Source organism: Neophocaena asiaeorientalis, unplaced genomic scaffold (genome assembly GCF_003031525.2).
Source record: "Neophocaena asiaeorientalis asiaeorientalis breed wild unplaced genomic scaffold, Neophocaena_asiaeorientalis_V1.1 scaffold345, whole genome shotgun sequence".
NCBI classification, from domain to species: Eukaryota; Metazoa; Chordata; class Mammalia; order Artiodactyla; family Phocoenidae; genus Neophocaena; species Neophocaena asiaeorientalis.
In genome coordinates, this window is record NW_020175181.1 from 3,055,969 (window position 1) to 3,072,268 (window position 16,300).

At 38.3% G+C, this 16,300-nt stretch overlaps 1 protein-coding gene across 2 annotated transcripts in view; it reads left to right on the forward strand.

Annotated features, from left to right (window-relative positions):
* The first annotated feature begins 284 nt into the window (after positions 1 to 284).
* Positions 285 to 16,300, forward strand: part of DNAJC27 (DnaJ heat shock protein family (Hsp40) member C27) — a 39,816-nt gene continuing 23,800 nt past the window's right edge. For both annotated transcript variants that reach the window (XM_024764546.1, XM_024764547.1), the window contains exons 1-3: positions 285 to 520; positions 10,469 to 10,551; positions 15,653 to 15,722. In XM_024764546.1, the coding sequence (XP_024620314.1) occupies positions 434 to 520; positions 10,469 to 10,551; positions 15,653 to 15,722 (240 nt within the window). In that variant the 5' untranslated portion in view covers positions 285 to 433. The remainder of the gene's footprint in view (positions 521 to 10,468; positions 10,552 to 15,652; positions 15,723 to 16,300) is intronic.

Below are 16,300 nucleotides of genomic sequence, written 5' to 3' on the forward strand. Positions count from 1 at the left end.
GAGGATCTGCCCTGAATAGCCTATAAATTTCTACCACTCTGCTGCGAACCTAACAAATGTCTATGTCCTGTCGCCCCCTGAACACAAGGGAGTGCCCTCCCGGCAGAGTAATCTCAGCAACCTGCCGAAGCCACCTTCCTGCCGAGGGACGCAGCCTGGAGTAAATCCCGCGACCCCAGAGAACAGGCTCCGGAGCCTGGCGATGACGTCACGCTGCCCCTTTCTAGCATCGCGAGACTCTCTCCTCCCTCACCCTGTTCCCTAAGCTCCCAGCTGCCCGCGCCCGCTGCCAGACAGAGGCAGGCATGGCAAGCCGCGGATCCGGGGTGGTGACGAGAGTAGCAGTTCCGCCATTGGTCGAGGAAGCCTGAGGGACGGGCCAGCGTGGGGAGCAAGGAGAGACCAAGGCGGTGGCCCCGAGAGAGCCAGAGCAATGGAGGCCAACATACCGAAGCGGAAGGAGCCTGGCAAGTCCCTGCGTATCAAAGTCATCTCCATGGGCAACGCTGAAGTGGGAAAAGTGAGTACCGCGCTGGGAGGGGCGGGACCACAGCGCAGCGGAGCGACGTGGCGATTGGCTGGGAAGGCGGCCACTCAACAGCTTGGGACCCAGCCTCCTTCCCGCCCCTGAGCAGGCCTGGGTGTCCTGGGGGATGCGGCTCGGCGGGGAAAACTCTCCTATCCTTTTTGACCTTTGGGTTGCCCACTTCCGACACCTAAGAAGGTTTTCTAGTGGCTTCTAACCCTTGAATGTATCCCAAAGAGAGTAAGGAGGCCTGGGTCCTTATGTCAGATCGTTTTGCCTGGATACCATATTTGCGTTCTAGGTGACCCGTCCAGGACTCAGAGGTGGAGAAAAAAAGTTTAGTTACCCCCAGCAGAGCTGGGGAGCCGAAGGGAACTTACTGGGCCGTGTGTGAGGATGGGGATTTGTAAAATTTACTCCGCAGACGTGGAGACCAGAATCTACATTTCATTTGTAAGAGATCGTAACTGATGCTGAAGGTGTTTCACAGGGTACGTGCAATGGATGTCAAGGAACCTGCGTTATTTTGTTTTGTTCGTTTGTTTTGTTTTTATTTCTGGTAGTGTCACCACATCCATTATCTCACAGAAGTCTTAGTTCCACTGCCTTTTTCTGTGCTGCTTCTACTGGCTGTCAGCTCTAAGCTCTCCCATAGTATGGGGGGAGGGAGGGCGAGAGGTGAATGGAGGTCTTTCTCCACATGAATTCTGAGACTGCCTCTTCTTCACCCAAATTGTCTCTCCTTCAGGGTAAATGGAAGCTGTTGGTTAAGAACCTTCCGAGGTCATCAAATCAGTGACTGAGACAGAATTAGAACCTGGGTGTTCACATTCATTGCAGTGCTCTCTTTCCATCATTATTTGCTGTCAAAATCAACTCCCAGTAGGATCTACATGCCAAAAAAGCTGTTAATGGGAGTGTTTATGCCAGTGTCCTGCACATAGTTGATGCTCAGTAAATGTTTATTAGTGTCTTCTCTTTCCATTTAGTATTATCTTGTACTGTTTATGTATCTTTGTGTATGTGGGTATTAACATAGCTGAAAGTCTACAATTATTGAATGTCAGTTATGTGCGAGGCATTGAAAAGAAAAAAATAAAACCTCTAGAAGGTTATGTACTAAACTGGCTAGGTGAGTATACTCACTTTTAAAATTTTACTATGCTTAATGGTGCAATGTTAGAAATAGCTTAAAATGCCCAGTGTGTCACCACATTTATGTAATATGGTTCTAGATTTATTAGCCCATGCAATTAGACAAGGGAAAGAAATAACATACAAAATGCTGGAAAGGAGAAAGCAAAATTATCAGTATTTGTTAATGATATGATGTTTATCTGGAAACCCAAAGAGAATTAACTGAAACGCTATTAGAAAAGACAAAATTAATATACAAAACTTTACAGCTTTACTATATCAAATTATAACTGTTTGGACTATATAATTGAAAAACTTTTTTTTTTTTTTTTGCGGTACGCGGGCCTCTCACTGTTGTGGCCTCTCCCGTTGCAGAGCACAGGCTGCGGACGCGCAGGTTCAGCGGCCATGGCTCACGGGCCCAGCCGCTCTGTGGCACGTGGGATCTTCCTGGACCAAGGCACGAACCCGTGTCCCCTGCATCGGCAGGCAGACTACCAACCACTGCACCACCAGGGAAGCCCTGAAAAACTATTTTAATTTACAGTAACAACCAAAATAAAGGGCCTAGGTTTAAACTTACGAAGAAATAGGGAGCACCTAGGACCTATATGAAAAACATTTCTACAAAGGGACACAAAATTACTTAGACAGATGGAAAGATATACTTTCTTCTTAATTAGGATCACTCAATATTTCAGAGATGTCAGTTCTTTAAAATAATCTACAAATGTGATTCAGTTCCAGTTAAAACAGCAATACTTTTTTTTTTCTTCAGAACATAGTAAAAGGTACTAAAGTCCTTATGAAAAATTAAATGTGAGAATCAGCAAGAAAATTATGGAAAAGAAACGAGAGGAGACTAACACTACCAGATATTAAAACATATTTTAAAGTTACAGTCTTTTCCTATTGATACTGGAGAGGAAATATAGGGACATCAGTGGAACAGAATGGAGTCCAGAAATGAACCCAAACATATAAGGAAATTCAGTTTACAACAAATATAGTTAAACTGGGAAAGTAGGGACCATTTAGTAAGCACTTTTACAACAACTTTCTACTATTTGGGGGTGGAGTGGATTCCTATTGAATCCCTTTCTCAAAGATAAATTTTTCACAGATAAAAGATTTAAATGTAATTTAAGAATTTTGCCTTAGTTATAAAAGTAATACATACTCATTTTAAAGAATTTGGAAAATATAGGAAGATATACAGATAAATAATTTCAAGTTAAAAATTAAGGCATGCCCTAGTAAATAATCCTTGCATCAAAGGGCAAATCAAAGCAAATGACAAAATAACTAGAAAGCAATGAAAGGAGAGAATGCATGCCAAAATCTTCAGGGCAAATTTAAAGCTGTAGTGAAGGGAAAATGCATTATCTTACTCATTTCTAAAAAAGGGAGATTAAAAACTAAAGGAACATAATAGTTGTACAACTTTGTGAGTATGCCTAGAAAGGAACATAATAGTTGTACAACTTTGTGAATATGCCTAGAACCGCCGAATTGTACGCCTTAAAAGTATGAATATTATGGTATATTATGGTATGGAATTTTAAAAAGTAAAGGAACTTAAGACAGAAGAAAAAGGACACAAAATTCACCAAGAGAATTTCCTGGAAAGATTAATGAAAAAGAAAAATGCCTAAAATTTTATTTAAGAAAAATAGAGAAAGCAAAAAATTACAAGATTAATACTGAAAAGGAGACATAATCACATACTGGAAGAAACTGAAAGAAAGACTAGAGACTACTACATTCAGTTCTGTGGGAGCACATTTCAAAATGTAGAGGAAGTGGAGGATTTCTTAGCTAAATATAAATTACCAAAATTGACTCAAAAAGTAGAAAACCCAAATGACCAGTCACTTAAGGAGAAGTTGGAAAAGCAATTAAAAGACTTACTATCCAAAAAGGTATCAGGATCAGATGGCTTCATGAACAAGCTTTATTTAAGCTCTAAATAACGCATAATTTCAGTTAAGTTATTCCAAGGCAAAGAAAAAGATGAACAGCACTCCAATTTATTTATGTAAAGTCATGATAACTTAAATAGCAAAACTTGATATAGTATCAAAAAAGAAAAGTATATACCATTTTCACATATACATACAGATGCATAATTCCTAAATATCCACAAATAGAATTCAGCAACATATCAAAACAATTTCACTATTAGCAAGTAGGGTTTATCCCACGGAGTACAAACTTGGTTAAACATCAAGAAGTTAATCAACATAATTTGTTATATGAACTGATTACTAGAGAAAGTATTTTCTGTACTGTAAAAAAAATGATATAATCAACCTAATAAACACTTTAAGCAAAATCAGAATAAAATGAAACTACTTAAATATGAAAAATGTTTTTTATTATTATTTTTAAAACAATAGTTATTGTTAACCAACAGCAAACATACCAAATGGTAAGTCCATTTCCTTTAAAATTAGATGCAGAAAAGGATACATACTATTTTCTTTTATTATTCAGCATTGTTTTAGAGGTTCTGGAGATGCAGTAAGAAAAAGGAGATTCCCAAGGGCTTAACTCCCTCAATGGGGGAATTTCTCTGTGGTCTTTGTTTATATCCAATTCAGCTTTCTGCATTGGCATCAATTTACCCCAGAATCCCAGCCCAGTTCTCAGTGTCCTCTAGGATCTGATTCTGATGTTCTTACCATTGACTCTTCATATCAACCAACTCTGAAGACTGCCCTAATTCTAGATTTCCAGTTATAGTAAATATTTTCCTGTTAAGTCAGTTGAATTGGTTTCCCTTACTTGCAGTCAAAAGTACCCACATCGTACAGTATTATATATACTTCTCTGGAGTTTGCTTTCTCTCTCTCTCTTTTTTTTTTAAATGACATCCAGGATTTATTTATTTATTTTTTGGCTGTGTTGGGTCTTCATTGCTGCGCACAGGCTGTCTCTAGTTGCAGCGAGCGGGGGCTACTCTTCATTGCAGTGCGCGGGCTTCTCATTGCAGTGGCTTCTCTTATTGTGGAGTGCGGGCTCTAGGCACATGGGCTTCAGTAGTTGCGGCATGTGGGCTCAGTAGTTGTGGCTCACGGGCTCTAGAGCACAGGCTCAGTAGTTGTGGTGCACAGGCTTAGTTGCTCCGTGGCATGTGGGATCTTCCCAGACCAGGGATCAAACCTGTGTCCCGTGCATTGGCAGGGGGATTCTCAACCACTGCACCACCAAGGAAGCTCTGCTTTTTCTCTCTTAACAGTAGATTGTGGTGATTCCTCCAATTATCTGACATAGCTCCAATCACTCTTTTTCATGGTTGCATAATAGTCCATGACATGTGAGTATCCCCTCTATTAATGAGAATTCACTTGTTTCCCTTTTTCTCTACTACAAACAATCTTGCTATAATACATTTCTATAGGTATATATATCCTTAAATACCTGGACTAGATTCCCAGGGGTAGAACTGCTGAGTTGAATAGCACATTTTAAAATTTTAGTAGCAATTGCCAATTGCTCTTCAAAAAGGTGTGTTTCTACCAGTAATATGATGGTACATTTCCCCTAACTCCCTGCCAACACAGTATTGTCATTCTTTTGATTGCTACTGATCTGGTTAGTAAGAAGTAATTTCATTGTTACTTTAATTTGCATTTCACTGACCACAGATGAAGCTGAGCATCTTTTCAAATGCTTATTGAACATTTGGATTTGCTTTTCTGTGGATTGCTCAATTTATAGTCCCTGCCTATTTTTCTGTTGGATAATGTGTCTTTCTTACCAGTTTTTCTGGTTGGGGGACGTTAGAGTTATTAACTTTTTGCCGGTCATATGAGTTACAGATATTTGCCCCAGTATGTTGTCTTTTAATACTTTTATATTTTACCATACAATTGATTTTATTATTATTTGTATATACTCAATTATGCCTATCTTTTTAAAATTGAAATATAGTTGGCGTATAATATTATGTTAGCTCCAGGTGTACTACATAATGATTTGACATTTGCATATGTTATGAAATGATCACCACAAGTCTAGTAACCAGCTGTCCCCATACAAAGTTATTACAATATTATTGACTATATTCCTTATGCTGTATAACACATCCTAGTAGCTTACGTTTTGTAAGTGGAGGTTTGTACCTGTTAATCCCATTCATCTATTTCACTTCCCCATCCCCCGTACCCTCTGGCAACCACCCATTTGTTCTCTGTATCTATGAGTCTGTTTCTGTTTTGTTTGTTTGCTTTGTTTTTTAGATTCTACATATAAGTGAGATCATATGCTAGTTGTCTTTCTTTGACTTATTTCACTTAGCATAATTCCCTCTAGAATTCATTCATGTTTTCACAAATGGTAAGGTTTCATTTTTTTAAAATAGCTGAGTAATATTCCATTTTTATATGTCACATCTTCTTTATCCATTTGTCTACGGATGGACACTTAGGTTGCTTCCATATCTTGGCTATTGTAAATAATGCTGCAGTGAACATTGGGGTGCATATATTTTTTCGAATTGGTGTTTTTGTTTTCTTCAGGTATATACCCACAGGTGAAATTGCTGGATCATATGGTAGTTCTATTTTATTTTTTTTAGGAACCACCATACTGTTTTCCATGTGGCTGCACCAATTTACAATCCCACCAGCATTGCACCAGGGTTCCTTTTTTTTTTCATATCTCCTCTAACACTTGTCATTTATTGTCTTTTTGATGATAGACATTCTGACAGGTGTAAAAGGTGATATCTCATTGTGGTTTTTTTTTTTTTTTTTTTTTTTGCGGTACACGGGTCTCTCACTGTTGTGGCCTCTCCCGTTGCGGAGCACAGGCTCCGGACGCGCAGGCTCAGCGGCCATGGCTCACGGGCCCAGCCGCTCCGCGGCATGTGGGATCTTCCCGGACCGGGGCACGAACCCATGTCCCCTGCATCGGCAGGCGGACTCTCAACCACTGCGCCACCAGGGAAGCCCTCATTGTGGTTTTGATTTGCATTTCCCTAATGATTAGTGGTGCTGAGCGTCTTTTTCATGTGCCTGTTGACCATCTGTATGTCTTCTTTGGAAAAATGTCTATTCAGATCCTCTGCCCATTTTTTAATTGGGCTATTTGGTTTTTTTGATGTTGAGTTGTCTGTGTTCTTTCTATATTTTGAATATTAACCCCTTATCAGACATATTGTTTACAAGTATATTCTCTCAGTCAGTAGGCTACCTTTTCATTTTGTTGATAGTTTCCTTTGCTGTGCAAAAGCTTTTTAGTTTGATGTAGCCCCATTTGTTTATTTTTACTTTTGTCTCTCTTGCCTGAAAAGACAGATCCAAAAAAATTTTGCTAAGACTGATGTCAAAGAGTGTACTACCTATGTTTTCTTCTAGGAGTTTTATGGTTTCAGGACTTAGATTTAAGTCTTTAATCCATTTTGACTTTATTTTTGTATATGGTGTGAGAAAGTAGTCCAGTTGATTCTTTTACATATAGCTGTCGAGTTTTCCCAACACCATTTATTGAAAGGGGTGTGTTTTACCATTATATATTCTTCCCTCTTTGTCATTGATTAATTGACCATATAAGTGTGGGTTTGTTTCTGGGCTCTCTATTCTGTTCCATTGATATATGTGTCTGTTTTTGTGTCAATAACCTACTGTTTTGATTACTGTCATTTTGTAGTATAGCTTGAAATCAGGGGGTATGATACCTCCAGCTTTGTTCTTTTTTCAAGATTGCTTTGGCTATGCCTGTCTTTTTTTTTTTTTTTTTTTCTTTATTGGAGTATGGTTGCTTTACAATGTTGTGTTAGCCTCCACTGCACAACAAAATGAATCAGCCATACACATACAGATTATGCCTGTCTTTTATGGTTTCTGGGTTTTCTTTCTTGGTTGAAAAGGTTTCCCTAAGGTTGTACATATATTGCACATTTTCTTCTGAAATTTTTATTGTTTTATTTTTAAATGCTTAAATCATAAATTTATCTGTAATTTATTTTTGTATATAGGGAAATTCAGGGCCCAACTTAATTTTTTTCCTGATGGATATGCAATTATGCCAGTAACATTTTACTAAATAGATTTTTTTTTCCCATTGACTTTAAATATCACCTTTGTCACTTTTTAAATTTTTATATATAATGGGATCCATTTCTGAGCTCTCTGTTCTGTTCTACTGACCTACTTGTCTATTCTTATGCCAGTATAATACTCTCTCAGTTTCAGACTGTATTTTAATATTTGTCAATACAAATTCCCACCTCTTTCTACTGCCCTGCCCCTTTCCTGTTTTTCATACTTGGATTAGTTCTTCTCAGATAACTGTTCTTTCATATGAATTTTAGGTTAATTCTATTAGGCAAAAAAAGATTCAAACCTTAAGATTATTTTTTCAAAACTTAAGATTTTAATTGGTTAAGATTTTAATTGGGACTGCATTAAAAAAGTACCTAAAAAATCTATTTAAGAAAATAGAGAAAGCAAAAAAGTCTCTCTATATTTATGTTATTTAACTTAGTTTATAAGATCCTAAGGTCCAGGAACCCTGTCTCTTTGGTTATAGGGAGTGGTTATTCATACCATTAATTAAATGTGAATCTCTTTAAATACTTAGGGCTAGTGTTTAAATAGTGTACTGGAATTAAAGGACTTCCAGGTCCCTTAATCTCATGAATAATTTAGAAAAAGGCTGTATTTATTATTCTAGGATATTGTGAGAGAAGACATTTGAGAACTGCTTTCAACCTGTAAAGTGTTTTTTAAAAGTATAGCCTCTTAGCAGTACTCACTCCAAAGAAGTTTTTCCTTCAGTTCACAATGAGCTTATTAAGTACTTTTTAAAGCAACTGTCCTATTTAATATAGATTGAGGTTCATCAGGAAAGTATTTGAGCAGAATAAGCTTCATGACCAGCACTTCAAGTAAATTATGTTTCATGAGTGCTAAGGATCGCCATTAACGTACAAGTCATTTTAATTCAGTTTTTTTTTTTTTTTTTTTTTGTGGTACGCGGGCCTCTCACTGTTGTGGCCTCTCCCGTTGCGGAGCACAGGCTCCGGACGCGCAGGCTCAGCGGCCATGGCTCACGGGCACAGCCGCTCCGCGGCATGTGGGATCTTCCCGGACCGGGGCACGAACCCGTGTCCCCTGCATCAGCAGGCGGACTCTCAACCACTGCGCCAGCAGGGAAGCCCTAATTCAGTTTTTCATTGGCACTGAGCTAATTGCTCAGATATAAAGTTATAAGATATAAAGAAGTAAAATACTGGTGCTTGCCCTCAAGTAGTTTACTGTCTAGCTGAAGAAGTAAGATAAATATGCACATGTGAAAAGATAACAAGTCAGTGAATAACTGATAACTATTACATTATATATGTATATATACATTTATATACATATATAGTATATGTACTATATACACATATAGTATATTAAAAGTGTTAGAGAAGTTCAGATGTAGGCAAGATCTCTTATAACCTGGAAGCTCAGAGTTTGCACTGGACCTTAAAGGATAAGTAAGATTTGGAAAGAAGGGAGAAAGCTCTTTCCAAGTAGAGAGAAAAGTAATGACAAAAGTCAGGCCTGGGAGTTTTGCAGAAATGGAGCGTTTATATTCGAAGGGTTTAGACAGAAAAGACAGATTAGGGCCAGATTATGGAGGATCTTGAATAACGGACAAAGGAATTTGGATGCTGAACTCTTGGCAGTGAGAAGCCACTGAAGATTTTTGAGTTAGGGAAGTGAAATAACATTAGTGGTATGCAGTGCTGATTGAAGTTGGGAGGGAAAGGGGACATAAAGACCAATAAAGAATTTCCTGTAGTTGTAGTTGTACAGAAGTAGATGATGAAGACTTAAACCACAATGGTACCAGTGGGAATTGGAGTGAGGAGAAAGATGGAAGCAACATTCAAAAGAAGATTTAGAAAGACTCAGAATCAAACGTGACTTTAATAATTTAATACCCTGTAATCGGGAAAATGGTGGTATTATTAACAGAACTAGGATGTGAGCAGGATTTGCTGTTTTTATGTATAAGATTAGTTCATTTTTGGGCATTTTGAGTTTGTGGAACAGTGAGTGGGGCATCTAAGTAGAAATTAGTCTGGTAGATATTTGGAGATGTGGATCTGGTCTGGGGAGGGAGGTCAAGGTAGGCACATATTTTGGTATTATTATTAAAAATATACGAGCAGAAGAGGTCTTCAAAAGGAAAGAGAAGGACTTCCCTGGTGGCTCAGTGATTAAGAATCCGCCTGCCAATGCAGGGGACATGGATTCAATCCCTGGTCTGGGAAGATCCCACATGCCGCTGAGCAGCTAAGCCCGTGTGCCACAACTGCTGAGCCTGCGCTCTAGAGCTGGGGAGCCACAACTACTGAGCCCATGTGCCACAACTACTGAAGCCCTCATGCCTAGAGCCTGTGCTCCACAACAAGAGAAACCACCACAAGGAGAAAACCGCGCACCACAAGAAGAGTAGCCCCTACTCGCTGCAACTAGAGAAAGCCCACACGCAGCAACGAAGACCCAACACGGCCAAAAATAAATAAATAAATAATAATAATTTATTAAAAAAAAAAGGAAAAGAGAACAAGGATTGAACACTAAACTGAAAACATACCCATATTTGGTATTAAGGGAAGAATTTAAAAATAATTTTTCTTTAAAATCTTCACCTTTAGTATTTGTTTCAGTTATTTTATAGTTTTGGCTTTTGAAAAAGCTTTGTGTCTCGTGGTGAATGAAGAAACCATAATGAAGAAATGTGCTTATTTTGTATATGTTCCCAGAGTGTCTTTACTAAAAGCATGTATTTTTACCTTTTTAGAGCTGTATTATAAAGCGATACTGTGAGAAGAGATTTGTGTCTAAATACCTTGCAACAATTGGAATTGACTATGGAGTCACAAAGTGAGTACATATATTCTTTCCTTGGGCTTGCAAATTACACAGAAATTCAGAACCCTTCTAAACTGATCTGTCTTGAAATGGAGAGTCTGAAGATAAACTGGGACACATAAGAATGAGACCTTTACAGATCGTAGTAATCACATCATTTGTTCATCATGGAGTACCTTCTGTTTGCCAGGCTTCGTGTGGGGTGTAGGGTCTGGTGATGAGCAAGTCTGCACGAAGCCTGCCTGGCAGATGTAGCTTTTCAGGAAGCATGTTTCTATATAAGCAGTTCTCGTTAGCAAGTATATTTTTAGAGAATTTTGAAATATTCTCTCCCAAAAGCCTAAATATTATGTGGAAAATTTTCTATCAGAGAACTTCCTTTTATGATCTTTACATCCTATTAGAATCCAGCAAAAATGATCTGGGAAGAGTAAAATTAGGTATAAATGGGAATTTATTTGGAGATGAATCAAGGGTGGGTTGAGCTTGGGGAGATAGGGTCACATTAACAGGAAATTACACTGGGGGAAAGTAGAATTGGGGTAGACAGCACATCCCCAAAGGTGGAATTTTAGGTGCTCACTGTTCAGACCCCAACCTGCCCCTTCCCTTCTCTCTTATCTCATTCTTTTACACATTTTACTCTCCACCCATGCTGAATTTGTGCCATCATACTTTCCTATCTCAGTGCCATCATTCATTCTGTCCACCTGAAATGTCCTTTCCCCTCATCTCTCCGCCTCTCAATCTCCTCAAGGTATAAAGTGTAACTGTTCCCATATGGCTTTCTGAACAGCTCCTTTATCAGTCAGGACTCATTTTAGTTGAAAATGACAGAAATATTAAAATTCTCTGCTATTCATGGGTCTTAGCATAAATTGTCTTGTGTTATCGTTTGTATATGTTTCATGTCTCCTGCTAGATTTAAAGCTCCATTAAGAAGGGGCTATTAGTATAAATTACCTCCAAGTGCCTGGCACAGTGCTTATACATAGTCGATACTCAATAAATAATTATTGTTAGGTAAGATGATACATCTGAAGAGGAAGTTTGCAACATTAGAATAGGAGGGCAACATTCAAGAAGGTAGACTAAAGTGTAGGGTGTATCTATACTTCAGGGCACAGGATTTCATCAGTTATATGGTAGGATATCCTATTCAAGGCAGTTTTGTTTTGAATCCATGTTAAGTAGCTAATTTATTCATTTAAGAAATAAGAGTTACCATGTTATGCCCTAGAACTGTGGTTTATTCAACAGACTACAGTCACCTCTCAATATCCAAGGGATGTTGGTTCCAGGATCCCCTGTGGATGCCAAAATCTGCAGATGTTCAAGTCCCTTATATAAAATAGTGTAGTATTTGCATGTAACCTATGCACATCCTCTCAATACTTTAAATCATCTCTCTAATACCTAATACAATATATCAATAAATAGTTTTAAATACAGTGTTAATGCTATGTAAATATATAGTTGCCACCTTGTGGCAAATTCAAGTTTTGCTTTTTAGAACTTTCTGGAATTTTTTTCTGAATATTTTTGATCCAAGTTTAGTCGAATCCATGGATACAGAGCCTTCCGTAAGGCTGACTGTATTGTTTCTGGTTGATTTTTTATTTTTATTTTTTGTCTTATGGTGAGGAGGAGAATATGATTGACAGAAACCCAACTCAAGCCAAAAAAAAAAATCAATTCACATAATCCAATTATAAGGATGTAGCTGGGTCTCAGAGATCGCTGGAACCAGGGAGAGAATATAACCTGGTCCTTTCATGACGTGTCTCTCTCTACCTTTTGGCTCCTTCTCCACAGCTGCTGGTAGCTCTCAAGTTTACCAAAACTAATCACAAATTTAAAAAATACCAGGTAAGGTTTTGATTGTCCAGGTAGAGATAGGTGCCTTTCCCCAGCTCAGTTAACTGTGGCCAGCAGAGTGGCATCAAAAAAGAAGATGGAAGAACCCATTTAAACCACAGTTGGGAGAAGGAGGGTACTCTTTTGGGCAGTCAAAACAATAGATTCGTATATGTATAGCTGATTCACTTTGTTATAAAGCAGAAACTAACACACCATTGTAAAGCAATTATACTCCAATAAAAATGTTAAAAAACAAAACAAAACAAAAATAGATTCCCACTCCATCCTTCAGATTTCAGTATACTTAAGAATTAGTTGTAGAGTTTGTGAAAATGAATATTCCTAAGACCCACCCACTAAGATTCTGATTCACGGGATCTGAGGTGGGGCACAGGACTACATTTTAAACACCCTCCCCATATTTCCATATAATGGTGCAGGTGGTCTTCAGGCCACAATTTAGGAAAGCAAGCACTGGCTTGAGGTAATGAATTACCATTTTTCTCAAGGTAATTTCCTCTGTCAGACTTCTGAATTAAATTGACCTCTTTTGAGTTTCAATTTGTGAACACATTTGTGTTACTTCCTGATTTTATAAACTTCAGTTCCATCCCTTCTCAGCTGCTATCTGGCAAAACTTTCTAATATAAATTGTTACACGAGATCTAATGCAGATGCTCTCCAACTCTGTTGTTGTTTTGTTTTGCTGTTCTCACACTGTCTTTTGTAAAATGGATCCTGATTTCACAGATGTTATAATGGAAACAAATTTGCATCTTAGAATTGATGAAATATGGCAGAGAATTCAGGAATGAAGAAATCATGATGATTAGTAGTTACTTTGATTGAAATATACAAGTAATATAAAACAACTGTAGGAATTATGGTTTCAGAAAAGAAAGTGGAAAAAAAAGTGAAAGAAAAGTAATAGAGGATATTATGAACTTGGACAGGGAACAATAGTCATAAATAAGCCAGGAGGTAGTATAGAAACAATGGGAGCAGGTGCTGCTGTCCTTGTAGTCCATGGGAGGGACTCTTAATCAATGCTGTCTAAACTGAAACATGCTACTTAAAAAAACATAACTTTAACCTGTTAATTTATTGCTAATAATCTCCATTTTTAACCTTACAGGAATGTTTTTAGGAAATACTGTTTCTGTAGTAAAGAGCATTTATATTTAAAGCTCAATAATTCCTCCCAGTTTACATCAGTTTCTTTTTTTTTCTTTTGTTAAATTCAGTGAAATGTAAATTTTACGCTTTTAAATTAATATAATCCCAATTTTATAAAAATATTTATGTCTATCAGTCTTATCTATGTACACAAAGAAGTCTACAGTAATGTTCATCTATATTAATGAAGGTTTTTCTTCTGGGTGGTAAGATTTGGGATAACTTTTAAACTTTCATCTTTCTACTTTTCTTTAGTGTTTGAATTATTTATGAAGTTTCATTCATCCATTTTCCAATAGTGATTTTAATTTTTTTTTTGTATGTGAACATTCATAGAAGCTATATTTCTAGTAGTGCCAAGTTAGAAACAACTCAACTGTCCATCAACAGATTAATGGATAAACAAACTGTGGCATATTCATATGATGGAATACTACTCAGCAGTGAGAGGAACAAACTATTCATATACGCAGCAACATAGATAAACCCTAAAATAATAATGTTGAGTAAAAGAACGTAGACAAAAAAGTGAACACACGGTATGATTTCACATATATCCAATTCTAGAAAAAGTAAACTGACCTAATAGTGACTGACAGCAGATCAGTGGTTGGCTAAGTAGGGCAGGAAGGGCAGGAAGGAGGGGTTTCAAAGGGGCCCAAGGAAATGAGTGATATGTTCATTGTCTTGACTGTGGTGATGGCTTCACAGGCGTAGACATATGTCAAACTCATCAAATTATATACTTTAAACATGCGCAGCTTACTGTACATCAATTATACTAAAGTAAAGCTGTCCTAAAGAAGGAGGAGGAGGGAAGGTGGCAGCCCTTGGCCCCGTGGTGGAGACCAGTCATGCCTCTGCTCTCCTGGTTGGGTGCAGATGTGAGTGTGGGGTTTATCTACAGAATCATGTCTCCTCTGCCATCCAGGTATTCTTTACCTACACAGCTGTGTCTCCCCCAGTTGTTCCAGGTTTCTCAAAGGCAGGGCAGTGCCTTCTGTGTCCAGCCTCTCCTGGGGTTGACCATTCTAGTCTGGTTCACATATTTGCAGAGATGGGCAGCCAAGATAGGGAGGTTCTGTAACATCTGGTGCGTGGGCTCTGCTGCTTCAGAGGGCAGAAATGGGGCCACACAGGAGCCACAGGGACCGCATGCCAGGTCAGCACCTTTGCTGGGCAGCTTGCCCTCGGTTTGCCCTAACACCACTGAGTGTGGGCGGGGAGACGACTTCACACCCTTCTTTCCAGATAAGAAAATGAGGCCCAGAGTCCTGGGGTGGGGACCGAGGTGAAAAAAGAATGGAAACGGAAACGGCCTCCCAAAGGAGGCTGCCTGCAGTCACGCACAATCCTTCAAGGGTCCCGCGGCCTGCCCCACTACTCTGTCAGCCATCCCCAACCAGCCGCCTTTGCTATAGAAACAGTAATAGTGATTTTTCTTTAAAAAAATAAAAGGACTGGAAGCAAGTATACTGTGATGTTAACAGTAGTTAATTCTAACATGAATGGTTGTTACTTCCCTTTTTGTTCTCTTCTGTATTTCCAAATTTCTGAAAACAAATTGACTATTGTTCTTGCTCAGATGAAGGGCATAGGAAAATTAAACAATCAACATTAATAATATACATCTTTATACTGTTTATTTTATACTATTTATTGTACTGCATGGTAACCAAGCATAACCAGTAGTAATTACGATGTCTTACTAAGTGAAGTAAAACATTTTGTTTTCCTTCATCTTGCTCCTACTGTCCCTAATCCATTTTTTTTTTTAGCACCACAGTAATAGCTACTATTTGTTTGTTACGGGGTGTGGACTGAAGTGTCGAGGTAAGGTGAGGCTAAATGAGGGTGTTTATTCCAAGTGAGTTCAGGGTTCTTAAAACAGGAGCCACCTGCCAGGTTGTGACTCCTGTGGTAAAGATTATCTGGAATCAAGAAGAGGCACTAAGAAAGTACCTCTTTTAAATTTCATACACATAACCTTTTGAAATTCATAAGCGACATAAATGATATTAATATGAATACAGAAGCCATGACCTTCTTTGGGATTGTTTGCATTTGAACATTTCAGGGTACAAGTCAGAGACAGAGAAATCAAAGTTAACATCTTCGATATGGCTGGACATCCCTTCTTCTACGAGGTAAGAAAGACTTTTTGAGAAAACCTATATCCAGTATTGTCAGTGGGTTGAAGGAAAGATCCCGAATTACCGAACAACCAGTATTCAAGTCATGTGTAAAAATAGGTAAATTTAGCTGGTGTTTGTGGCTTCCCTTCGGAGCTTTACCTTAATGGATATCTGTTGGTCTTCTGTGCTGTCCCCTTAAATAGTGGTAGGAAATTTTGCTGCTAATGTTTCAAACACTTAGATAAGATATTTTAACCTTCAAAGGACTGTTGCTTTTTACTTTGTGCCTTAGCCCAGAATGTGAAAAGATAATTACATAGGTATAGGAACTTAGGAATTCAGAAATGAACCCTTTGTAGCAGTGTTCTAGAGCGATTTTCCAGTGCACTCCTCAGTCATGTGTGCTCTCTCCCCAGAAGAAACGAAAGCAGCCTCACTTGGTTTACTTTCATCTGCTTATCAGTCCTAAGTAGTCTCAAAATCAGTCTCATGGCCTTTATCTTTTGTTTTTCCTTCCTTGGGTTTTTCATTTATTTCCTCCCTTCTGCTTGCTTTGGGTTTACTCTACTCTTCTTGTTCTAGGTTCTTGA